The sequence below is a fragment of the Coregonus lavaretus genome, assembly GCF_964263955.1.
Source record: "Coregonus lavaretus genome assembly, chromosome: 3".
NCBI lineage: Eukaryota > Metazoa > Chordata > Actinopteri > Salmoniformes > Salmonidae > Coregonus > Coregonus lavaretus.
Genome location: NC_139990.1, coordinates 11,863,160 through 11,888,866, shown reverse-complemented (window position 1 = coordinate 11,888,866; position 25,707 = coordinate 11,863,160). Strand labels below are relative to the sequence as shown.

General features: G+C 43.2%; 1 protein-coding gene across 1 annotated transcript; it reads right to left on the bottom strand.

The window, feature by feature from the left end:
* Nucleotides 1-4,568: 4,568 nt before the first annotated feature.
* On the bottom strand, nucleotides 4,569-24,009 carry trak1b (trafficking protein, kinesin binding 1b). The gene is made up of 16 exons (XM_084155685.1): nucleotides 23,880-24,009; nucleotides 23,509-23,703; nucleotides 12,678-12,871; nucleotides 12,256-12,359; nucleotides 11,873-12,054; nucleotides 11,420-11,550; nucleotides 11,247-11,321; nucleotides 11,006-11,143; nucleotides 10,803-10,879; nucleotides 10,407-10,655; nucleotides 9,925-10,202; nucleotides 8,679-8,797; nucleotides 8,403-8,598; nucleotides 7,978-8,083; nucleotides 6,058-6,189; nucleotides 4,569-5,871 (listed from the first exon to the last, which is right to left on the bottom strand). The coding sequence occupies exons 3-16, from the start codon at nucleotides 12,843-12,845 to the stop codon at nucleotides 5,172-5,174; spliced, it is 2,655 nt and encodes an 884-aa protein (XP_084011811.1). The 5' UTR covers nucleotides 12,846-12,871; nucleotides 23,509-23,703; nucleotides 23,880-24,009; the 3' UTR covers nucleotides 4,569-5,171.
* Between the last annotated feature and the right edge of the window lie 1,698 nt (nucleotides 24,010-25,707).

Sequence of the window (25,707 nt, the reverse complement as noted above, 5' to 3'; positions counted from 1 at the left end):
CTTTCTCTTTTCTTTCAATTAACTCAAATCTGACACACAACAATTTCCATTCACATTACAATACTGAAAACAAGTTTCACCGTTTCTCAGGTAGTTTGATCTCAATGACTTACAGAATGTGATTAAAATATAATTATGAAACTTTACACACATTATCTTAGTGATCGACACCAATGGCATTTGAAACGCAATAATCCTCTGTTGATATCTAATTGTGTTGGATTAGAGGCAGCCGTAGTGATATTTGTGGTTATTGAAGGGAGAACACACACACAAACACACACATACACACACACAAACACACACAAACACACACACACAGGTATGAAGGTTGAAATGTTCCTGTTCATTTTTCATTTATCCACCAATCATCCTCCATCTTCTTCTCAGCAGCAGTCGCAACACTTATGGAGAGGGAAACATTTTATCTGAGTGTGTGGGTGTGTGAATGTTCTGAAAACAAGTTCTTCAAGGAAATAAGCTGTCAAACAGTGCCATCTGCTGGTAGTGGTGTGCAGACTTTTGCTCGCGCCATGCTCTACCAAAATAACTCTACAAATCAGCTGTTCATTAGGACCTTGATTAGCTAAATCAGGTGTGTTACAGTCTGGCTGGAGCAAAAGCCTGCACTCCAAGCAATTCATCATTATCAGGAGAAGGGTTGGCCACAAACGTATAACTATATAACTGCAGAAACACAACTGTGTAAACATACACTGAATTAAAATATAAACACAACATGCAACAATTTCAAAGATTTTACTGAGTTTCAGGATCTCGTCACGGTATCTCTGTGCATTGAAATTCCCATCGATAAAATGCAATTATAGCTTATGCCTGCCCATACCATAACCCCACCGCCACCATGGGGCACTCTGTTCACAACGTTGACATCAGCAAACTGCTCGCCCACACGACGCCCTTCACTCTGTAGGCCATCTGCTCTTTACAGTTGAAACAGGATTCATCCGTGAAGAGCACACTTCTCCAGCATGCCAGTGGCCATCGAAGGTGAACATTTTCCCACTGAAGTCGGTTACGACGCCGAACTGCAGTCAGGTCAAGACCCTGGTGAGGATGACAAGCACACAGATGAGCTTCCCTGAGACGGTTTCTGACAGTTTGTGCAGAAATTATTTGGTTGTGCAAAACCAGTTTCATCAGCTGTCCAAGTGGCTGGTCTCAGACGATCCCGCAGGTGAAGAAGCCGAATGTGGAGGTCCTGGGCTGGCGTGGTTACACGTGGTCTGCGGTTGTGAGGCCGATTGGACATACTGCAAGATTCTCTAAAACGATGTTGGAGGCGGCTTATGGTAGAGAAATTAACATTACATTATCTGGCAACAGCTCTGGTGGACATTCCTGCAGTCAGCATGCCAATTGCACGCTCCCTCAAAACTTTATCTTGGCAAAGGACAAATGCTCAATAACAGGGAGGTAAACAAATTTGTGCACAAAATTTGAGAAAAAAAGAAAAAATGCGTGTGCACAATTTCTGGTATCTTTTATTTCAGCTCATGAAACATGGGACCAACACTTTACATGTTGCGTTTATATTTTTGTTCAGTATAGAACACCACCACTCTATTTCACCGTGATTCACGTCTGAATTTTTATTGGAAAAGAATACCCTCAAGAGAACCTAATTTCATGCTCACTTTTCATCATCAAAAGGTGAGTATTATCCAAAATGTACATTTATGTGATGATAACCTATTTTAACTTTGTTGTAAATGAGTGTTCCAGTACTAATGACAATTAATGAATATAGTGTTATATACTGTATATACCGCAAATGTGTTTTATGTGTTCAATCTTAACATGTAAAAAAGCTTGTGAATAATAGTTTTGCGTATTCAATCAAAAGACTGTTTAGTAAATAAATTACATAAGTACACATATCAATGTAAGAGCTAACGAGTGTGACTCAGTGGACAACTGTTTAGTTAGAATAAGAACATAAACAACCAGTATGAGCATAGTGATGTAGAAACCATATTGAGGCACTAATGCTTCTTTATTAATTTCATCAATTGAAATTCTCTAGAGTTGGTGAAGAAAGAAGCAGGAAAAGCTTCCGACCACAAAGACTGTTTAACCTCTATACCTTCCCTCCATTCCTCCTTCCCTCTCTCCATTCCAGCAGTGGGTATATTGATATTTTCATAATTCCCTCAGTCACTGACCACTCTGAAACCACTATCCATTTCCCTTTGTCTATAGTCATTTAGAAAAATAACACTAATTTAACTTTAACACAGACAAACAAAACATTAACAAGACTCTTAAAAGTGACTTATGACATATTCTTCCCATTGAGAACAGGGTGGAGGGGAGAGAGAGAGAGAGAGAGAGAGAGAGAGAGAGAGAGAGAGAGAGAGAGAGAGAGTGGAAGAGAAAGCAAGGGAAGGCGAGGAAGAAAATAACGAAAGAATGAGAAAGAGTTTAGCAAAAAAGTTGATGATCTATTTCATGAATCTGGTGGAGAATCTTTACCATTAACAATGGTACATATTCAACATTATCTCACAATCCATTATTACTTACGAAGAAAGGTTTACACTATAGTTAGCGGTGCTACATTATACTAGTAATCTAAATACATGGTGATGAAGAGGCTCCAAATCCAGCTGACATGACAATCACATGACATGTAAGTTTGATCTAACTTATTCAGCAAATTGTCAAAGACTCCAGATAGCCAAGTCATAGACTGTTCTCTCTGCTTCTGCATGGCAAGCGGTACCGATGCACCAAGTCTGGAACCAACAGGACCCTGAACAGCTTCTACCCCCAAGCTGGTAAATCGTTAAATAGTTAACCAATAGCTACCTGGACTATCTGCATTGACCCTTTTTGCACTAACTCTTTTGACTCATCACATATGCTGATGCTACTGTTTATTATCAATCCTGTTTCCTAGTCACTTTATCCCTACCTATATGTACATATCTACCTCAATTACCTCATACCCCTGCACATAGACTCGGTACTGGAACTCTGTGTATATACAGTGCCTTGCAAAAGTATTCATCCCCCTTTGCGTTTTTCCTATTTTGTTGCATTACATCCTGTAATTTAAATGGATTTTTATTTGGATTTCATGTAATGGACATACACAAAATAGTCCAAATTGGTGAAGTGAAATTAAAAAAATAACTTGTTTCAAGAAATTCTAAAAAATAAATAACGGAAAAGTGGTGCGTGCATTTGTATTCACTCCCTTTGCTATGAAGCCCCTAAATAAGATCTGGTGCAACCAATTACCTTCAGAAGTCACATAATTAGTTAAATAAAGTCACCTGTGTGTCACATGATCTGTCACATGATCTCAGTATATATACAGCTGTTCTGAAAGGCCCCAGAGTCTGCAACACCACTAAGCAAGGGGCACCACCAAGCAAGCTGCACCATGAAGACCAAGGAGCTCTCCAAACAGGTCAGGGACAAAGTTGTGGAGAAGTACAGATCAGGGTTGGGTTATAAAAAAATATCCGAAACTATGAACATCTCACGGAGAATATGGCACCACAACAAACCTGCCAAGAGAGGGCCACCCACCAAAACTCACGGACCAGGTAAGGAGGGCATTGCTCAGAGAGGCAACAAAGAGACCAAAGATAACACTGAAGGAGCTGCAAAGCTCCACAGCGGAGATTGGAGTATCTGTCCATAGGACCACTTTAAGCCGTACACTCCACAGAGCTGGGCTTTACGGAAGAGTGGCCAGAAAAAAGCCATTGCTTAAAAAAAACACAAAAAAAACACGTTTGGTGTTCGCCAAAAGGCATGTGGGAGAAGGTACTCTGATCACCCCGAGAACACCATCCCCACAGTTAAGCATGGTGGTGGCAGCATCATGCTGTGGGGATGTTTTTCATCGGCAGGGACTGGGAAACTGGTCAGAATTGAAGGAATGATGGATGGCACTAAATACAGGGACATTCTTGAGGGAAACCTGTTTCAGTCTTCCAGAGATTTGAGACTGGGACGGAGGTGGTCTTCCAGCAGGACAATGACCCTAAGCATACTGCTAAAGCAACACTCAAGTGGTTTAAGGGGAATGGCCTAGTCTTGGAATGGCCTAGTCAAAGCCCAGACTTCAATCCAATTGAGAATCTGTGGTATGACTTCAAGTTTGCTGTACACCAGCGGAACCCATCCAACTTGAAGGAGCTGGAGCAGTTTTGCCTTGAAGAATGAGCAAAAATATCAGTGGCTAGATGTGCCAAGCTTATAGAGACATACCCCAAGAGACTTGCAGCTGTAATTGCTGCAAAAGTTGGCTCTACAAAGTATTGACTTTGGGGTGGGGGGGGGGGGGGGGGGGGGGGGGGGTGAATAGTTATGCACGCTCAAGTTTTCTTGTTTGTTTCACAATAAAAAAAAGATGTTGCATCTTCAAAGTGGTAGGCATGTTGTGTAAATCAAATGATACAAACCCCCCAAAAATCCATTTAAATTCCAGGTTGTAAGGCAACAAAATAGGAAAAATGCCAAGGGGGGTGAATACTTTCGCAAGCCACTGTAGCCAAGTTATCATTACTCATTGTGTATTTATTCCTCATCTTATTATTATTATTTTTTTCTCTTTTTTTCTCTCTGCATTGTTGGGAAGGGCCCGGACGCATTTCACTGTTAGTCCACACAAATACAATTTGATTTGATTTGAACTACATACGCTTAGTGTACATGTGAGGAGGTTACCCCCCACTGGGCACAGACGTCAATTTAACGTCTATTCCACATTGGTTCAACGTAATTTAATTGACTACAGCAGGGAGAAGTAGCTGTGTTCCAGGGCTAGAGAGGAGAAGTTTTAGCCAATATGGAAGACCATTGTTTATTTGTGTTAGTCCTAGTTTGGTAGCTGATTAAACGGTAGCAGACAGCAGGGTGGCCATTTGGTTTTGGAGCTGGAAGGATAAGCATTGGATAAAAGCAGAAGACTAACTAGTTGTCAGTATCTGAGAAAGGTGACTGGTTGTCATTTGTCAGTAGCTAGACGAGGAGTCCCAGTAGTTTGTATGATTTTGAAAAACTAGCTATAGTACCAGAGGTCTAACAGGACAGTAGATGTAAGTAAGAAGTTGAGTCTCCTGGGGAAACTAGTTGGTTAGGGTTAAGGTTAGTATTAGGGGTCAGGGGTTAGTGGCCAGAGGTCCCAGATTCTACTTGAGGCTCTTCTGTTTAGGCATTCTGTTAGGAGGCAGCAGTAGTTCTGAGTCCTCCTGGGGCCCCGGGCCCTTCATCGCCATACTGGCCCCTACCATAGCTGGATAGCTCCTGTTCCTCCTCATCCCCTCTGGTCCAAAGGGCGACCCGGGCCTCCGTAGCCCACCCAGAGGCCCCAAGAGGGGGCTTGGTCCCCCGGGTACACCCCCTGGTCCTGGAGGACACCCAGCCACACCCAGGCGCCTCACCTTGTCCACCAGGTTGAGGTTATGAACCGTGACGCTAACATCTGTCTGGCTCTCACAGTCTCTCCCCCTCTGCTGCCTCCTGCTCCGGCTGCTCCCCATCCCCCCCGCCACCTCCTTCAGAATGGACCGCGCCGGCTTGGAGGCAAGGAAGTTTTCATAGGAGGGAGACTTGAAGTCGAACCCCGCAGGGGTGTTGGTGCCCGAAGATGGGGGGTCGTGTCCTGTGGGGGAGTTGGGGGGAGTGGAGGGGCGGAGGGTGTCGGGGTGGGGAGCTGGGTTGAGGTTAGGGGTAATAGAGGTACTGAACAGCACCCCTCCTCTCCCCACCCCGGGCCCGCCAGCTCTGTCCCAGCCCTGGGTCTGGTGGTGGTACATGGCTGCAGAGATGCCTCTCTCCTGCAGAAGGCGCACTAATCCCAGAGAGGTACTGGTGGTACGTGTGGCTTCCCTGAAGAAGAGGAAATCATATACACACGGGAAGGCGCACACACACACACACACACACACAGACACACAAAGTCCTGGGAATGAGACGTAGTAGCTAGAGTTAATCTATCAAGTTGAGTGTGTGTGTGTGTATGTGTGTGTGTGTGTGTGTGTGTGTGTGTGTGTGTGTGTGTGTGTGTGTGTGTACCTGAGGTTGGTAGAAGACTCAGAGGGTCGTAGTAGACTCATCCTTCGGGGTGTGTGACAGGGCGTGGCAGCGGGAGTGGCCAGGATAGATGATGTCATCACACAGGATGACGAGGACACGCCGGGGTTAACACTGGAGAGGGGGAAGGGAGACCAACACCATTTGAAAAAGAGAAAAAACGGAGAACATGGAGACTGCACACTGCAACAATTGTGATCTATTAGATAACATGTGGCCACAGTGACCAAGTGTACACTTCAGAGAGAAGAGGGAGAATGGGAACAGAGTTATGGTGAAGGTAGAGGTAGAGAAGAAGGAGAGATAGTGCATTTGGAAAGTATTCAGACCTCTTCACTTTTTCCACATTTTGTTACGTTACAGCCTTATTCTAAAATGGATTAAAATTACCCCATAATGACAAAGTGAAAACAGGTTTTTAGAAATTTGTGCAAATGCGTTTAAAAAAAACACAGAAATATCACATTTACTTAAGTATTCAGACCGTTTGCTATGAGACTCGGAATTGAGCTCAGGTGCATCCTGTTTCCATTGATCATCCTTGAGATGTTTCTACAACTTGATTGGAGTCCACCTGTGGTAAATTCAATTGGTTGGACATGATTTGGAAAGGCACACAACTGTCTCTATAAGGTCCCACAGTTGACAGTGCATGTCAGAGCAAAACCAAGCCATGAGGTCGAAGGAACTGTCCGTAGAGCTCAGAGACAGGATTGTGTCGAGGCACAGATCTGGGGAAGGGTACCAAAAACATTCTGCAGCATTGAAGGTCCCCAAGAACACAGTGCCTCCATCATTCTTAAATGGAAGAAGTTTGGAACCACCAACACTCTTCTTAGAGCTGGCCGCCTGGCCGCCCGGCCAAACTGAGCAATCGGGGGAGAAGGGCTTTGGTCAGGGAGGTGTCACTCTGACAGAGCTCCAGAGTTCCTCTGTGGAGATGGGATAACCTTGCAGAAGGACAACCATCTCTGCAGCACTCTACCAATCAGGCCTTTACGGTAGAGTGGCCAGACGGAAGGCACTCCTCAGTAAAAGGCACATGACAGCCCGCTTGGAGTTTGCCAAAAGACACCTAAAGGACTCTCAGACCATGAGAAACAAGATTCTCTGGTCTGACGAAACCAAGACTGAACTCTTTGGCCTGAATGCCAAGCGTCACGTCTGGAGGAAACCTGGCACCATCCCTACGGTGAAGCATGGTGGTGGCGGCATCGTGCTGTGGGGATGTTTTTCAGCGGCAGAGACTGGGAGACTAGTCAAGATCGAGAGAAAGATGAACGGAGCAAAGTACAGAGAGATCCTTGATGATAACCTGCTCCAGAGTGCTCAGGACCTCAGAATGGGGCGAAGGTTCACCTTCCAACAGGACAACGACCCTAAGCACACAGCCAAGACAACGCAGGAGTGGTTTCGGGACAAGTCTCTGAATGTCCTTTAGTGACCCAGCCAGAGCCCGGACTTGAACCCGATCAAACATCTCTGGAAAGACGTGAAAATAGCTGTGCAGCGACACTCCCCATCCAACCTGACAGAGCTTGAGAGGATCTGCAGAGAAGAATGGGAGAACTCCCCAAATACAGGTGTGCCAAGCTTGTAGCGTCATACCCAAGAAGACTCAATGCTGTAATCGCTGCCAAAGGTGATCAACAAAGTACTGAGTAAACAGACTGAATACTTATGTAAATGTGATATTTCCGGGGTTTTTAAAAAATACATTTGCTAAAATGTCTAAAAACCTGCTTTCAATTTGTCATTATGGGGTATTGTGCGTAGATTGGTGAGGGAAAAAAACTATTTAATCAATTTTAGAATAAGGCTGTAACTTAACAAAATGTGGAAAAAGTAAAGGGGTCTGAATACTTTCTGAATGCACTGTAGGTGTATGGTGTGTCTCCCTACCTAGGTGTGACGCGGGTCAGCTCGTCAGTTGGATGTAGGATACGACAGGTAGTAAAGGTGTAGGTAGAGCTGGTATGGGCCATGCATTTACCTGGGTAGTACACCGCTGAAAACACAAAGACACAAACACAATAGTCTATCTGTTCTCCTCTACCTTTCCTGGCTGGAAAAGTAGCCGTGAACCACTGAACCACTCAGTGAACCACTGAACCAGTGTGTATATGACTGAACCACTGAACCACTCAGGTAACCACTAAACCACTTTCTCTTTCTGTTTCTTTATTTCTATCGCACTCTCTCTGTCTTTTGAATCGCTCTCTCTCTCTCTTTCTATCGCTTTGAATATAAAGGGTAAATTATTCTTAGTATCTAACGTGTTCTATTAGCATCTATCATAGTATCTGTATGTGCATATAGAAACATACCTGCAGGATCAGTGTTGCTTAGGTGAGGGGAGGGAGAGGGGGTTGAGGGGGAGGCGAGGTGGCTGAGGGGGGTAGAGGGGTGAGGAGGGTGAGGCTGAGGGGGGAGGGCGGGGGAGGCGGAGGCTGAGGAGGTGGGGAGACTCTGGAAGTACTGCTCTCCTGGTTCATCCTCCTCGAAACCACCCCATGGATACACCTGCAACACCCAAACGCACACACAAACACACAGGTTACTCCATATACACACACACCCATGGGAAACACACACACACTTACCTGTTCCAGCTCTAGTTCCAGAGGCCTGAAGCCTTTAGGTACAACCCCAGGTCTAGCATCCAGGATCACTCCTAAGTGGGGCTGAGCCAACTGCTGCCAGTGGTGCAGGGTCACAGAGCCTGGAGAGGACAGGACCAAGAGGGAAATGCAGAGGGTGAGAGAAAAATATTACACAGACACAATCACAGACACAAACTCACAATTTGCTATATGTGGTTAAACATTTGAGAGAAGTGAAGAAAGACGGTGTATTTTATAGTACTGCATGAAAACATCTCAACTCTAGACTATGGTTAAAGACATAACAGTAAAAGCCAACACAAAGCTAGGGAGGCTGGAGAGAAAGATGAGACTGCAGAGTAAATGAACAGACCTTATTATAGAGGAGAGGAAACACACAGCTAAATACAGGCAACAGAAGTGAAAGAATAGTGAAATGAAGAAGGCAAAAGAAGAGAATGAGGTCAGATTTTTATTGAAGATGCAGAGTAAAGGAGAGTTAAACAGAAGCTAAAAATGAACAAAGGATTTCATTAAAATTAGCAAATGAGAGATGACAGAAATGAAAGTATTATAAGAAGAAGGAAAGTAGCATAGGAAAAAATGAATACACCAAAACAAATGGAATGGTGAACTAATGAGAAAATAAAGAGTTAAGACTCAGATATCTAACATATTTATGGGGTGGTAAAGTTGACTAAAACATTACATCAAAATGTGATCATGTTGTATGTTTCTCCCCTCACCAGCAGATGGCAGCAGAAGCACAACAAAACCCCACACTGCTCATGATTAAACTTCTATTTTATCCCCAGCCAGCCTCTAGGCTGAGGGTCTCTATAGTAGGATTGTGAGGTGGAGAGGCCTGACTTACGATGGTGATGCATCAGAGACCAGAACGAGTTAAACAACATTAAAGATACAGGACGCTCTCCTCTTCCCATCCCTCCCTCTGTCTCTCTCCCCTGTTCTACCTCTCTAGCCCATCTCCTCCCTCGCTCCCTCTCTCTATCTAACACCCTCTTCCTGCTCCAACTTCTTCTCCCTCTCTCCCTCTCTCCTCCAGTCTTTTCCCCATTCCTTCCCTCTCCCTCTCTTTCTCTCTCTACCTCGCTCCCTCCTTCCACCTCTCCCTGCCACTCACTACCTCTCTCCCACAGCTTGACCAGCCCCTCCCTCTCTTCCCTCCCCCACCCCATCCCTCTCTCCTCCTCTCCCCTCATCCCCCTCTCCTTCTCTCCCTCACCTTCCAGGGGTTTAACGATCTGTAGTTTGTCGGGGAGGTATGGTCGGGAGGCCCACAGGTGTAACGACCCCAGAGACATTATGCTATCTGAGGGGGTCATCCCACCCCCCTGCCCCCCGCCCCCGTCCTGCACAACTCCTCCTCCACCTCTCCTCCTCCCTCTCTCCTCCTCGAAGAAGCGTCTCTCGCTCAGGTTGTTCTGGCGGCGCAGGGACAGGCGACGTAACGCCAGCTTCAGGTCCTCAACACCAGCTGCTTTCTTAGCACGGGCGTCCACACTAATGCCCAAACAGAGATATTTTAACATTATTAGACTGATGCACAGAAATAGAAAAAGGGGGAAAAAATCACCTGGTAAATATGAAAAGATTGCTTTAATTTCATTCAATATGGTTCCTGCAGGCGAGATCTGGTCAACTGTACATCTATACTGCGTCAGAGACAGGCTGGAACAATCCCAGGTTCAGGTATGTACGACTCACCTGTCCTGATTGGCTGCTGCTGACTCCATGAGCATGCTCTGTTGTCGGTTGTCAAGGGCAACGCCGTCACCTCTGACATCACAGCCAATGCTACCAGCCATGGGCGTGGTCCTGCCACTGGAGTGAGCGGCGCTAAGAGACGACGCCTGATTGGATCCCGGGATGTTGGCGTTGGACAGGATTGGAGAACGCTGTCGGACCGTCTGGTTGATGTTCTTCACTGTCTCAAACACACGCTTGTGGTGCACCCTGCTCACACACACAAAATTAAATAGGCATGAGTGTAGGCAAGTATGATAGCTATGAATATATATTATGAGTATAGGTGAGTTTATGTTACTAGACAGTATTTATAAAGATTAGAAGAGTGTTATAAACTAATAGAAGCGTGTGTACTTCTGTTCCTCGCACTCAGGGTCATCCAGACTCATCTCCTTCCTCATCGTCCCCTCTATCTCTGCTGCCAGGGAGTCCTGCCGTACACACACACACACAGCACAGACACACACACCATCAGCTCTATGATATGCACCTACACTCTCAAAAGGAGATCACTCTTTTGAGAGTGTATGTTCTGATAACCCCTACCACACACATACCATAGGGTAGAGACCCAGAGGATGGAATCTGCGTGGTGTTCCAGCAGGATAGTTTCTGTTCCTCAAGTACTTCAGCTCTTCCTGAGCCTCATGGAGCATCTCTATACACTCTGAATACTTACCATCCAAATCTGTTAGCTAGAGCAAGAAGAAAGAAAAGAGAGCAGGCTTGATGACTGTTTCTCATTGGTAAAGTATACATGAGGTGTAGGATGGCAAAGGGATAGGGTGTGAGTCTAACCTCGACTGTGAGTTGTCTCTGGGCATCTTTAGCTGCCCCTAGGTGCTGAGAGAGCTCCTCATTCTCCACTGCGTACTAAAGAAACACACACAAAGAGAGTATTGTACTGAGCATATATACCACAATGCGTGCCCTATAGTACTGAGGGTAAAGCATGAGTGTGCGTCTCTCACCGACTTGGCTTTCTTCTGTAGGTCAACTATCTGAGAGAGCAGGTGTGTGATCTCCTCCTGCTGTCGCATGGCGTCCTCTGTCTTCCGAGCCAACTCCTCCGCTATGGTGTTGATCTGCAGACTGGACTGTCCTGGAGACAGGAGGGGGGAGAGGGGGAATTCATTAGTTGCTCTGGCAACATACATTTACATTCATGCCAATAGAGGCATTAAATGCCAGTGAAGTATATTTTAATTGATAGAAAAGGTGGAGAGCATAGAGAGAGAGAGAGAGAGGATGAACAAAATAAGTGAATGGACAAAAGAGGAGAGTACAGAGAAAGGAAGCACATAGAGAGAGAGAGGGAGAGAGAGAGAGAGCAAGAGAGAGAGAGAGAGAGAGAGAGAGAGAGAGAAAGCGAGCAAGAGAGAGAGAGAGAGAAGAAAGAAAGAGTATAATACTCCTCCACTCACTGAGTTCTTTAACACAGTCGTTGACAAGCTGTTGTTCCTTCTCCTCGTAGATCTCAGTCTCAGTCTTCAGATTACAGGCCTCTGAGCGGAGGGATAGGTTCTCTTCCTCCAGCTCTCTGAGTTTCCTCTGCATAGAGTCAGCTCCAAACCCTGATACACCCAGCAGCTTACTCCGCTTACCCCTAGAGAGAGAGAGAGAGAGAGAGAGAGAGGGGAGAGAGAAAGCAAAAGAGAGAGAGAGAGAGAGAGAGAGAGAGAGAGAGAGAGAGAGAGAGAGAGAGAGAGAGAGAGAGGGAGGGAGAGAGAGAGAGAGAGGGAGAGAGAGAGAGTGAGACAGAGATAGAAAGACAGTCAGGAATAGTAAACACACAGACAATACTAACGTGGGTGAACCAGTAGTAGACTCCTCTTCACTCTCCTCTGATGCATTGGTGTAGAACTGCAGCAGCTCATCCTTCAGGTTCAACTCATGATGCAGCTGGGCCACCTGAGAACACACAGAACACTGAGCTGGTGATGCAGCACTAGCATTCAGTGTTGTTTAATCATATCAAGAACTAAATATCTATAACAATGGTTCTTTAAAAAGTCATGTTTATACTACTAAAAAAAATATGTTTACTCTTTCATATACTCAAAATGTATTTTTAAAAATTGACCATTGACACCTAACTTTGCAACATTGGCAAAAACAGGGAGCTGGGTTTATGCGTGAGGAACTACTGCCCTTGTAACTCAGTTCTTAGAAATGCAGGTGTGTGTACATGCACATGTGTGCTCCTCTATGACCCAATGTCTCTCTCACCTCCTCTGTGATGTGTCCCACTTGTACCTCCAGGTAGTCATTCTTCTCTGTGAGCGTTCTGTTCTTCTTGAGCAGTGATTGGCCGATCCGAGCAGCCAACTCCAGGTCCCTCTCTTTCTCCTCCAGCAGACGTGTGACAGCATCGATGTCATTGTAGGTCTTCGTCATCTGGCCCACTCTGTCTGCACATAGCACTATGGATGGAGAGAGGAGTTAGAAGACGCACACTGTTTATAGAGAAGTGTAAGAAACACATTAAAATCTGATTTTAACCATTAGCCATAACCTCAACCTAAGCCTTAACCATACCCCTAACCCAAACCCTAAATTACACTAATTGACTTGCTAAACCCGCCCGCAATTGCTAATAACCCATCCGCAACCGCCCGACTATCAGCGACTTTATGTGATAAAGTGAAAATCTGAGGCCCGCACCCGACACTAACCCGCTAATATAGAAAATGCGCTGTAGGCTACAGTCAGTTGTTTGCCTAATTGAGATACATTGCCTTCAGAAAGTATTCACACCCCTTGACTTTTTCCTCTTTTTGTTGTGTTACAGCCTGAATTTAAAATGGATTACATTTAGATTTTTTGTCACTGGTCTACACACAATACCCCATAATGTCAAAGTGGAATTATGTTTATAGAAACGTTTACAAATTTATAAAAAATTAAAAGCTGAAATGTCTTCAGTCAATAAGTATTCAACCTCTTTGTTATGGCAAGCCTAAATAAGTTCAGGAATAAAGATTTGCTTAACAAGTTACATATTAAGTTGCATGGACTTACTCAGTGTGCAATAATAGTGTTTAACATAATTTTTTAATGACTACCTCATCTCTGTACCCCACACATGCAATTATCTGTAAGGTCCCTCAGTCGAGCAGTGAATTTCAAACACAGATTCAACCACAAAGACCAGGGGAGGTTTTCCAATGCCTCGCAAACAAGGGCACCTATTGGTAAAAGAAACAGACATTGAATATCATTTTGAGCATGGTGAAGTTATTAATTACATTTTGTGTATCAATACACCCAGTCACTACAAAGAAGATACAAGCATCCTTCCTAACTCAGTTGCCAGAGAAGAAGGAAACCGCTCAGGGATTTCACCATGAGGCAAGTGGTTACTTTAAAACAGTTACAGAGTTTAATGGCTGTGATAGGAGAAAACTGAGGATGGATCAACAACATTGTAGTTACTCCACAATACTAACCTAATTGACAGAGTGAAAAGAAGGAAGCCTCTAGGGAGTTTTTCCTAGCCACCGTGCTTCTACACCTGCATTACTAGCTGTTTGGGGTTTTAGGCTGGGTTTCTGTACAGCACTTCGAGATATTAGCTGATGTAAGAAGGGCTATATAAAATAAAATTGATTGATTGATTGATTGTACAGAATAAAAAATATTCCAGAACATGCATCCTGTTTGCAACAAGGCACTAAAGTAATACTGCTAAAAATGTGGCAAAGCAATTAACTTTCTGTCCTGAATACAAAGTGTTATGTTTGGGGCAAATCCAATACAACACATTACTGAGTACCACTCTCCATATTTTCAAGCATAGTGGTGGCTCTATCATGTTATGGGTATGCTTGTAATCGTTAAGGACTGGGGAGTTTTTCAGGCTAAAAAATAAATTAAATGGAGCTAAGGACAGGCAAAATCCTCCATGAAAACCTGGTTCAGCCTGCTTTCCACCAGACACTGGGAGATGAATTCACCTTTCAGCAGGACAATAACCTAAAACACAAGGCCAAATCTTCACTGGAGTTGCTTATCAAGAAGACAGTGAATGTTACAGTTTTGACTTAAATGTACTTGAAAATCTACTTGAAAATCTTCCTTACAAGACGTGCTGCAAGGAAAGACCTAGTTAAGCTGCAGCTGGCCCAAAACAGTGGCACATATTGCTCTTCATTGTAGTCAGAGGGCTGATATAAATACTATGCATGCCAGTCTCTCTTGGCTAAGAGTTGAGGAGAGACTGACTGCATCACTTCTTCTTTTTATAAGAAACGTGTTGAAAATCCCAAGTTGTTTGCATAGTCAACTTACACACAGCTCTGACACACACACTTACCCCACCAGACATGCCACCAGGGGTCTTTTCACAGTCCCCAAATCCAGAACAAATTCAAGAAAGCGTACAGTATTATATAGAGCCATTATTGCATGGAACTCCGTTCCATCTCATATTGCTCAAATAAACAGCAAACCTGGTTTCAAAAAACAGATAAAGCAACACCTCACGGCACAACGCCTCTCCCCTATTTGACCTAGATAGTTTGTGTGTATGTATTGATATGTAGGCTACGTGTGCCTTTAAAATTTTTTTATGTAGTTCTGTCCTTGAGCTGTTCTTGTCTATTAATGTTCTGTATTATGTATTGTTTCATGTTTTGTGTGGACCCGAGGAAGATTAGCTGCTGCTTTTGCAACAGCTAATGGGGATCCTAATAAAATACCAAATACCAAATATGGCAAGACCTGAAAATGGTTGTCTAGCAATGATCAACAACCAATTTGACAGAGCTTGAAGAATGTAGAAAATAATCATGGGCAAATGTTGCACAATCCAGGTGTGGAAAGTTCTTAAGAGACTTACCCAGAAAGACTCACAGCTGTAATCACTGCCCAAGGTGATTCTAACATGTATTGACTCAGGGGTGTTAACATTTCTAAAAACATGTTTTCACTTTGTCATTATGGGGTATTGTGTGTAGATGGGTGAGAAAAAAACTATAATGTAATCCATTTTGATTTCAGGCTGTAACACAACAACATTTGGAAAAGGTCAAGGGTTATGAATACTTTCTGAAGGCACTGTACATGTATGTTTCCGCTTATAATTTCCAACATTTTGGTAGGCTATTTGATAGTCATTAATTAGATACATGCAGATTCTCATTTGTCCTTATATGTTGCCCTAGGAGACCAAATAAACCCTTGCTCACCAGAACAATGTCATAAATCAATAGAATGAATGCTTTAATCTAGTTGCCATCGGTAAAGTGTTCTCTGTCATCTCTGCTTCTTTCGCGGACAAAGACCTTTAGGGACCTGGGAGAAAAATGCAATAACTCTAAAAAAACAATGTGCAAAATTTCGAAATGACATCAGTTTGACCGGTTGTAATGAAATAGAAAGCTGTGAAAACGACCCAACATGCTTCTGATAAGATTTCACTTTGGCTTGGATGCATATTTTATGTGGTTGAAAAATAGTATCAGCTTTTATGATGCTGATAAAGATAGCACGTCTACAGATGGTATCTAATTGCTTTCGCATTCTCTCAAGATGCTGAAATAAATCATATTTCTCCACTCATGTTCCCTAGTCTAAATGTTGCATATATTTGGTGTATCATTTTACTGAAAGAAATGCTTAATTCTGCAGGAGTTAATATTTAGGCTATGTGAGAGGTTATAGACCTACAGCCAGTGTCCAGATTTCAGTTATCATTTAACCCATCTGAACAGTAGGCTACAGTTCCCTTGATGTGCCATAGGTCTATTTGAAGTCCATGTCTTGTGACTGTCAAATTTGTATAGCGCCTCACAATCATCACACATAACATAGCCGGCACTGCTATCATCCTCTTTTACAACTTCACCAAATCTTTCCCAAACATGACTTCTCTGTCCCTCCCTTCTCTTTATTTTCAACTCTCCATTTTGCAGCTTTTCTCTTATTGAATTAAACTTAACACCACAGACACATTGTCCTTTTTGCCTCCATGGATCGACGTTAACTTTTTCTGCCCATTCCCAAAAGCATTTTGCTGATTGCCATGTAGGCTATTTGGCACATGTAAGCTTAGGCTTATGCACTAATGCACTAAAATAATGGGGGGAAAAAACTCAATGTGTAGCCTATAGATATACTATTGCACAAGAATGATACATTTATGGATTTAAGGCATTGTTTTCTCTTTATCAACCGTCCGCCACCCACCTGCTCTTCAGCCACACAATATTTCATGACCCTAAACCTGCCCGTCCCGCAGATATAACCGCGGGGACTCCGGGTTATGAGTCAACCCGTGCATCACTACCGGGGAATGATTTACCTGGAACACACTGAGGGTTCAGATAAGGGGACTTTTTTCCATGTCGCACACAGCTGATGCGCTCAATAGGCAAGAAGCTGATATTGATCAGAACTCTAATAATCAATACTGCACAGTTTAATTAGTAATGACCTAGAAAACCACTAAAACATAACATAGCCTCTTCTTAATCAACCAGCTTTCAATAAACTTCCAACTAAATTACAGTTAAAGAGAGCTAGAGCATCCATAAAATACAATACTTATTTAGCTTCCACAACACCCAATAGACAGACACTTCCTAAAACCTGATGTTCTGTCAATAAACCAATACCAAAACAAAAACAAACATGAATCGAGACCCTGGGAAGCGTGTTTGTGAGCCTGAGGGCAGACATATCACACTGAACCAGCTCAACATCACACAGCTCCATCAGTTGCTCTTTAAACCTATTATAACACATTATTAAACATTATTATAAACTGGGTGGTTCGAGCCCTGAATGCTGATTGGCTTACAGCCGTGGTATATCAGACCGTATACCACGGGTATGACAAAACATTTATTTTTACTGTTCTCATTATGTTGGTAACCAGTTTCTAATAGCAATAAGGCACCTCGGGGGTTTGTGGTATATGGCCAATATACCACGGCTAAGGGCTGTATCCAGGCACTCCGCGTTGTGTCGTGCATAAGAATAGGCCTTAGATGTGGTATATTGGCCATATACCACACACCCTTGGACCTTATTGCTTAATTATACACTTACTAATACACTTACTAGCCTTTACTTCTCTGGAGCCACAGCATGAGAGTCAACTATGAGTGGAAAACAAGCTACACTAAAACAAATGACAGACAAATGTCAAATATGAGCCTGAAGCACCCTTCTCTCTACACAATACAGGACCAAATCACTTAATGATGGAGTCTTACAATCTCTCCACAACATACTGAAAAACAGATTTACACCTAACACAACTCTCTCCCTCTTTATCTCTCTCTGAAATACAAATAAAACCACAGACACACTCAGACACACACACACACACACACACACACACACACAAACACAAACAGCAGTGTTACCCTCAGTTCCCTCCTCATAGCACCAGTCCTCCAGCTCACATCCATCCCCTGTTATTCTCTCCATCCTCCTCATCCCTCTCTCCTCTCGTTCCCTCCCTCTACTCGTTTCCACAGTGACAGTATTTAGGTAAGAAAGTCACACACACACTCCAGTCTACTGCTGAGTGAGAGCTGTAGCTGAGATAGCATCCTGATAGGAGGGAAGGAAGACAGAGGGAACCAATCAGAGATTGCAAACTCAGGGACAGACCCTCCTCCCTTCCCAGTCACACCCACAGTCATGCCCACAGGCCATCTCAATACAGTAAACACAAACACACGTATTCCCTCTCTGTCCAAGGACACAGAGCATCCATCCACCTATATAATCATGGTTAAGCTTCCATCCACACTCTGAACACACACACACATCTCATCCCACACGACCAAAACAAGGTTGGGAACGATTGATTGGACTTCCCCCTGATGGTGTAGACCCATTTGATCTCTCTTCAGGAATACACTATACACCAGGGATGGGTAACTTTGATGGGGGTGGGGCAACAAAAAAACGGAACTCATCATGAGGGGTCGCAGTGGCTCGTGGGTCTGCGTACCCACATCCATATCCCCACCTTGCGAGCAAAACATTTTAGCGGGCCCCCTCGTAACAGTGAAGAGGAAAAGATTACATTTTAAAGTTAATTTCCTGCAATTCTACACATTTTGCTATGGGGCAGACAGATTTTGCAATTTTATAACTAATTTCATGCAATTCATGCAAATGTTTGCATTTTTATATGATAACTGATGATAAATGGGCCCCACACCAGTCGGTAATTCGACCATGCTTACTACAAGTTTAGATAGCTGGCCGCTAGACTAACTTGCCAATCTAAATAATTATAGCTGACATAGCAAGCAAGCAAGTTTATTTATATAGCACAATTCATACATCGAAGCAATTCAATGTGCTTTACAAAGATGTTTATCAAAAATAATGAAAACATCATAATAATAAAAATACAAAAAAACAACATTTAAAGATTAAAAATTAAAAATTAAAAATGGGATAAAAACATAGGAAGCTATAAGGCTAAACAGTGTGGTTAAGTTTAAGTGCACAGTCGTAGGCACGTGAAAAGATAAGTGTTTTTAACCTGGATTTAAAAATGGATACGTTTGGGGCACATCTAAGATCTTCTGGTAGTTTATTCCAGTTGTGTACAGCATAAGTGCTAAACGCAGCTTCTCCATGTTTAGTTTGGGCTCTGGGCTCTACTAGCTGACCTGTGTTCATGGATCTAAGAGCCCTGCTCGGTTTATAATCTTCAAACATATCAGACATGTACTCGGGTCCTAAACCATTCAAAGATGTATTAACTAAAAGCACCACTTTGAAATCAATTCTGTAACTGACTGGAAGCCAATGTTAAGATTTAAGAACCGGAGTGATGTGCTCCGTTCTCTTGGTCCTGGTTAACATTCTAGCAGCTGCATTCTGAATGAGCTGCAGCTGTTTTACATGATTTTTCAGGAGTCCTGTTAAGAGGCCATTACAGTAGTCAACCCTACTAGAAATAAAAGCATGGATGAGCTTCTCTTGATCTTTTTGGGACACCAAGCCTTTGATTCTGGCTATATTTTTTAGATGATAGAATGCTGTTTTGGTGACCGCTTTGATATGACTGTTAAATGTGAGGTCTGAGTCTATCAGAACACCAAGATTACGCACTTGATCGCTGGTTTTAAGGACCCGAGAATCCAGCTCTTTACTAATACTTGTTCTTTTATTTTTGTTGCCAAACACAATAATCTCAGTTTTATCTTGGTTTAATTGTAGACCATTTTGGTTCATCCAGGTATTTATGTGCTCTATACAGTGACACAGAGAGTCTATTGAGCTGTTGTCATACGGTTCGAGAGCCATATACAGTGGGGAAAAAAAGTATTTAGTCAGCCACCAATTGTGCAAGTTCTCCCACTTAAAAAGATGAGAGAGGCCTGTAATTTTCATCATAGGTACACGTCAACTATGACAGACAAAATGAGAAAAAAAATTCCAGAAAATCACATTGAAGGATTTTTAATGAATTTATTTGCAAATGATGGTGGAAAATAAGTATTTGGTCAATAACAAAAGTTTCTCAATACTTTGTTATATACCCTTTGTTGGCAATGACACAGGTCAAACGTTTTCTGTAAGTCTTCACAAGGTTTTCACACACTGTTGCTGGTATTTTGGCCCATTCCTCCATGTAGATCTCCTCTAGAGCAGTGATGTTTTGGGGCTGTCGCTGGGCAACACAGACTTTCAACTCCCTCCAAATATTTTCTATGGGGTTGAGATCTGGAGACTGGCTAGGCCACTCCAGGACCTTGAAATGCTTCTTACGAAGCCACTCCTTCGTTGCCCGGGCGGTGTGTTTGGGATCATTGTCATGCTGAAAGACCCAGCCACGTTTCATCTTCAATGCCCTTACTGATGGAAGGAGGTTTTCACTCAAAATCTCACGATACATGGCCCCATTCATTCTTTCCTTTACACGGATCAGTCGTCCTGGTCCCTTTGCAGAAAAACAGCCCCAAAGCATGATGTTTCCACCCCCATGCTTCATAGTAGGTATGGTGTTCTTTGGATGAAACTCAGCATTCTTTGTCCTCCAAACACGACGAGTTGAGTTTTTACCAAAAAGTTCTATTTTGGTTTCATCTGACCATATGACATTCTCCCAATCCTCTTCTGGATCATCCAAATGCACTCTAGCAAACTTCAGACGGGCCTGGACATGTACTGTCTTAAGCAGGGGGACACGTCTAGCACTGCAGGATTTGAGTCCCTGGCGGCGTAGTGTGTTACTGATGGTAGGCTTTGTTACTTTGGTCCCAGCTCTCTGCAGGTCATTCACTAGGTCCCCCCGTGTGGTTCTGGGATTTTTGCTCACCGTTCTTGTGATCATTTTGACCCCACGGGGTGAGATCTTGCGTGGAGCCCCAGATCGAGGGAGATTATCAGTGGTCTTGTATGTCTTCCATTTCCTACTAATTGCTCCCACAGTTGATTTCTTCAAACCAAGATGCTTACCTATTGCAGATTCAGTCTTCCCAGCCTGGTGCAGGTCTACAATTTTGTTTCTGGTGTCCTTTGACAGCTCTTTGGTCTTGGCCATAGTGGAGTTTGGAGTGTGACTGTTTGAGGTTGTGGACAGGTGTCTTTTATACTGATAACAATTTCAAACAGGTGCCATTAATACAGGTAACCAGTGGAGGACAGAGGAGCCTCTTAAAGAAGAAGTTACAGGTCTGTGAGAGACAGAAATCTTGCTTGTTTGTAGGTGACCAAATACTTATTTTCCACCATAATTTGCTAATAAATTCATTAAAAATCCTACAATGTGATTTTCAGGATTTTTTTTCCTCAATTTGTCTGTCATAGTTGACGTGCACCTATGATGAAAATTACAGGCCTCTCTCATCTTTTTAAGTGGGAGAACTTGCACAATTGGTGGCTGACTAAATACTTTTTTTCCCCACTGTATATTTGAGTATCATCAGCATAGCTGTGGTAGTTAATGTTGTTGTTCTGTAAAATTTAGCCCAGAGGTAGCATATTGAGATTGAACAGAATCGGTCCGAGAACTGATCCCTATGGAACTCTGCATGTCATAGCCACCCTATCAGATTCATGATTACCAATGGTGACAAAGTAACTCCGGCCATCTAGATAAGATCTGAACCAATCAAGGACTGTCCCAGAGAGTCCTACCCACATAGGCTAATTGAGTGACTGCTGATGCACAACTAAAATTCAAAATTGCACCTTGTGTATTCTATTATTCTAACTCTCAACAGTAGGTTGAGACCCCGACTGAGTTCGAAAAAAATTTATATATATATACACACAGTACCAGACAAAAGTTTGGACCCAGCTATTCATTCAAGGGTTTTTCTTTATTTTTACTATTTTGACCGGTGGAAATCTGTCCTTTGGTCTGATGATTTTTGGTACCAACCACTGTGTCTTTCTGAGACACAGAGTAGGTGAACAGATGATCTCTGCATGTGTGGTTCCCACCGTGAAGCATGGAGGAGGAGGTGTGATGGTGTGGGGGTGCTTTGCTGGTCACACTGTCTGTGATTTATTTAGAATTCAAGGCACACTTAACCAGCATGGCTACCACAGCATTCTGCAGCGATACGCCATCCCATCTGGTTTGCACTTAGTGGGACAATCATTTGTTTTTCAACAGGACAATGACCCAAAACACACCTCCAGGCTGTGTAAGGGCTATTTGACCAAAAAGGAGAGTGATGGAGTGCTGCATCAGATGACCTGGCCTCCACAATCACCCGACCTCAACCCAACTGAGATGGTTTGGGATGAGTTGGATCGCAGAGTGAAGAAAAAGCAGCCAACAAGTGCTCAGCATATGTGGGAACTCCTTCAAGACTGTTGGAAAAGCATTCCAGGTGAAGCTGGTTGAGAGAATGCCAAGAGTGTGCAAAGCTGTCATCAAGGCAAAGGGTGGCTACTTTGAAGAATCTCAAATATAAAATATATTTTTTGGATACTACATGATTCCATGTGTTATTTCATAGTTTTGATGTCTTCACTATTATTCTACAATGTAGAAAATAGTAAAAATAAAGAAAAACCCTTGAATGAGTAGGTGTGTCCAAACTTTTGACTGGTACTGTATATATATATATATATATATTATTATTAAAAAACATTTAATTGGTCCGCCGGCCTATAAAAGGGCCCGCCAGTTGCCCATCCCTGCTATATACTATACATTGAGTATACAAAATATTAAGAACACCTGCTCTTTCCATGAATCCAAGTGAAAGCTATGATCCCTTATTGATGTCACTTGTTAAATCCACTTCAATCAGTGTAGATGAAGGGGAGGAGACAGGTTAAAGATGCCGTGAGACAATTGAGAGGGTGAATGGGCAAGACAAAATATTTAAGTGCCTTTGAACAGGGTATGGTAGTAGGTGCCAGGAGCACCGGTTTGTGTCAAGAACTGCAACGCTGCTGGGTTTTTCACACTCAACAGTTTCCTGTGTGTATCAAGAATGGTCCACCACCCAAAGGACATCCAGCCAACTTGACACAACTGTGGGAAGCAGTGGAGTCAACATGGGCCAGCATCCCCGTGGAATGCTTTTGCAACTCAATATTAGGAAGGTGCTCCTAATGTTTGGTATACTCAGTGTACATTACACACTACACACTACACACTATACATTATACACTATACATTATACACTATACACTATCCATTATACACTATACATTATACACTATCCATTATACACTATACATTATATACTATACATTATACACTATACACTATCCATTATACACTATACATTATACACTATCCATTATACACTATACACTATACATTATATATTATACATTATACACTATACACTATCCATTATACACTATACATTATACACTAACATTATACACTATACACTATACACTATACACTATACACTATACACTATACATTATACATTATACACACAGAGATCTAATATACTTGCAGGGGTTATGCAACAGAGATCTAGAAACTGTGTGGAAACTGTCTGCCATCTCCCCAAGCACTAGAACAGCAAAAACGACTTACACTACACACACACACACAAAACCGCCCTCACACACATAACCGCCCTCACACACAAACACTTACAGAAGTATTTGAGCGTCTCCTCGATCTGTTCTGTGGTCAGGTCGATGCGTGCCTCTGGTGACAATAGCGGTGTGTGTAGCCAGTCGTCATGGTCATAACCGAAGACGGTGTCGGCACGTAACCGGTACACCGGCAGCTGCTCCTCCAACAGACTGATGATCTCAACCTCCGGCAGGTCAGCAGTGTTACACACATCTACAGAGAGGGGGGAGTCAAATCTGTACACTTATTTATGAATGAGAAAAGAATCACTGCCATCCAACAGGATACTGAGGCCCACAGCCAGAAACAGGAGACACATCACATCCTATAACTATTTTCTCATTTCTGTTAGTAGATGCACACAAACACACACACGCACACACACCTACCAGTGAGGGTCTCAGCGTCCCTGCATGGTGGTGGTGGGGTGGGTGGTTCAGGCAGGCTCACATACTGCTCCTCCTCTAGGCTGCCCGGGCCGGGCTCTGGCTCTGGCTCTGGGTCCGGGGGCAGGGCAGGGGCTGGGGAGGCCAGCGTGGATCACCTCTCACTGGGGGAGAGAATGGAGGGCCATGGGCCTACAGACCTGGAGTTCTATCTGGGTTCCCAGGTACCTGCAGAGCAAGGAGAGGTGTAGAGGTCTGGACCTGAGAATGAGAGAGGGGGAGAGAGAGAGGGGGCTGAGAGAGAGGGGGGGGAGAGAGTGAGAGAAAGAGAGAGTATGAGAGAGAGAGGGAGAGAGAGAGAGAGAGAGAGAGAGAGAGAGAGAGAGAGAGAGAGAGAGAGAGAGAGAGAGAGAGAGAGAGAGAGGAGAGAGTAGGAGAGAGAGAGTAGGAGAGAAAGAGAGAGAGAGAGAGAGAGAGAGAGAGAGAGAGAGAGAGAGAGAGAGAGAGAGAGAGAGAGAGAGAGAAGAGAGAGTAGGAGAGAGAGAGCGAGCGAGAGAGTAGGAGAGAGGGGGGGGGGTTGGCAAGATAAAGTGAAAGGGTGAAGAAGAGAGATGAGATAAATGTTGGGGAGAAAGAGAAAGAGACAGACAGAAGCCACTTTATAAATCAATAGACCACTAGAACATGCTGACAGTGCACTTGGCCTCCTGCCAACCATGCAATGGACAGACCATGGGCACATAGTAACTCACAACAACTACTGCAGTGGCACTGCTTCTACTCTGGATAGTATTTACTTGTATTTGTACTTTCATACCCTGGTCCCTGAATCTGTTCGTGCTGTCTTGCCAACTCCTATGGTCATTGTCACCCAGCGTGAGGAGTTGGCAAGACAGCACAAACAGATCTGGGACCAGGTTAGTACTTTCCTGATGTACTAGAATATCCATGTCTGCCTGCCAGGAGAATGCACTCTATTTTTAGACTGCAGATGGAGAGAGCAGAGAGGTGAGCAGAGGTTTCATCTGAACAGCTGGCTACAGTCACACCACACACCCCACACACAGTCACACACACACACGCACACACCTTGCAGCATCTAACAATCTCATAAAAGACTACATCACATCACTCAAGTCATATCATTCAACTAACTAACAATCTATCAATACAGAAGTCAATCACTCAGTACATTTCAGACAACGTCATTCCAAACATGTTATATTTAATCTATATTTCACTGGTTCCTATTTCCTCCAGGTGATGTCTGTTCTAATGTTATGAATGCAGCAGCTGGCTGGCTGTAATGTTGTTACTTACTATAAAGACTCTGTAATGTTGTTAATATAAAGACTCTGTAGTGTTGTTACTATAAAGACTCTGTACTGTTGTTACTATAAAGACTCTGTAATGTTGTTACTATAAAGGCTCTGTAATGTTGTTACTATAAAGACTCTGTAATGTTGTTACTATAAAGACTCTGTAATGTTGTTACTATAAAGACTCTGTAATGTTGTTACTATAAAGACTCTGTAATGTTGTTACTATAAAGGACTATGTAATGTTGTTACTATAAAGACTCTGTAATGTTGTTACTATAAAGACTCTGTAATGTTGTTACTATAAAGGCTCTGTAATGTTGTTACTATAAAGGCTCTGTAATGTTGTTACTATAAAGACTATGTAATGTTGTTACTATAAAGACTGTAATGTTGTTACTATAAAGACTGTAATGTTGTTACTATAAAGACTCTGTAATGTTGTTACTATAAAGACTCTGTAATGTTGTTACTATAAAGACTCTGTAATGTTGTTACTATAAAGACTCTGT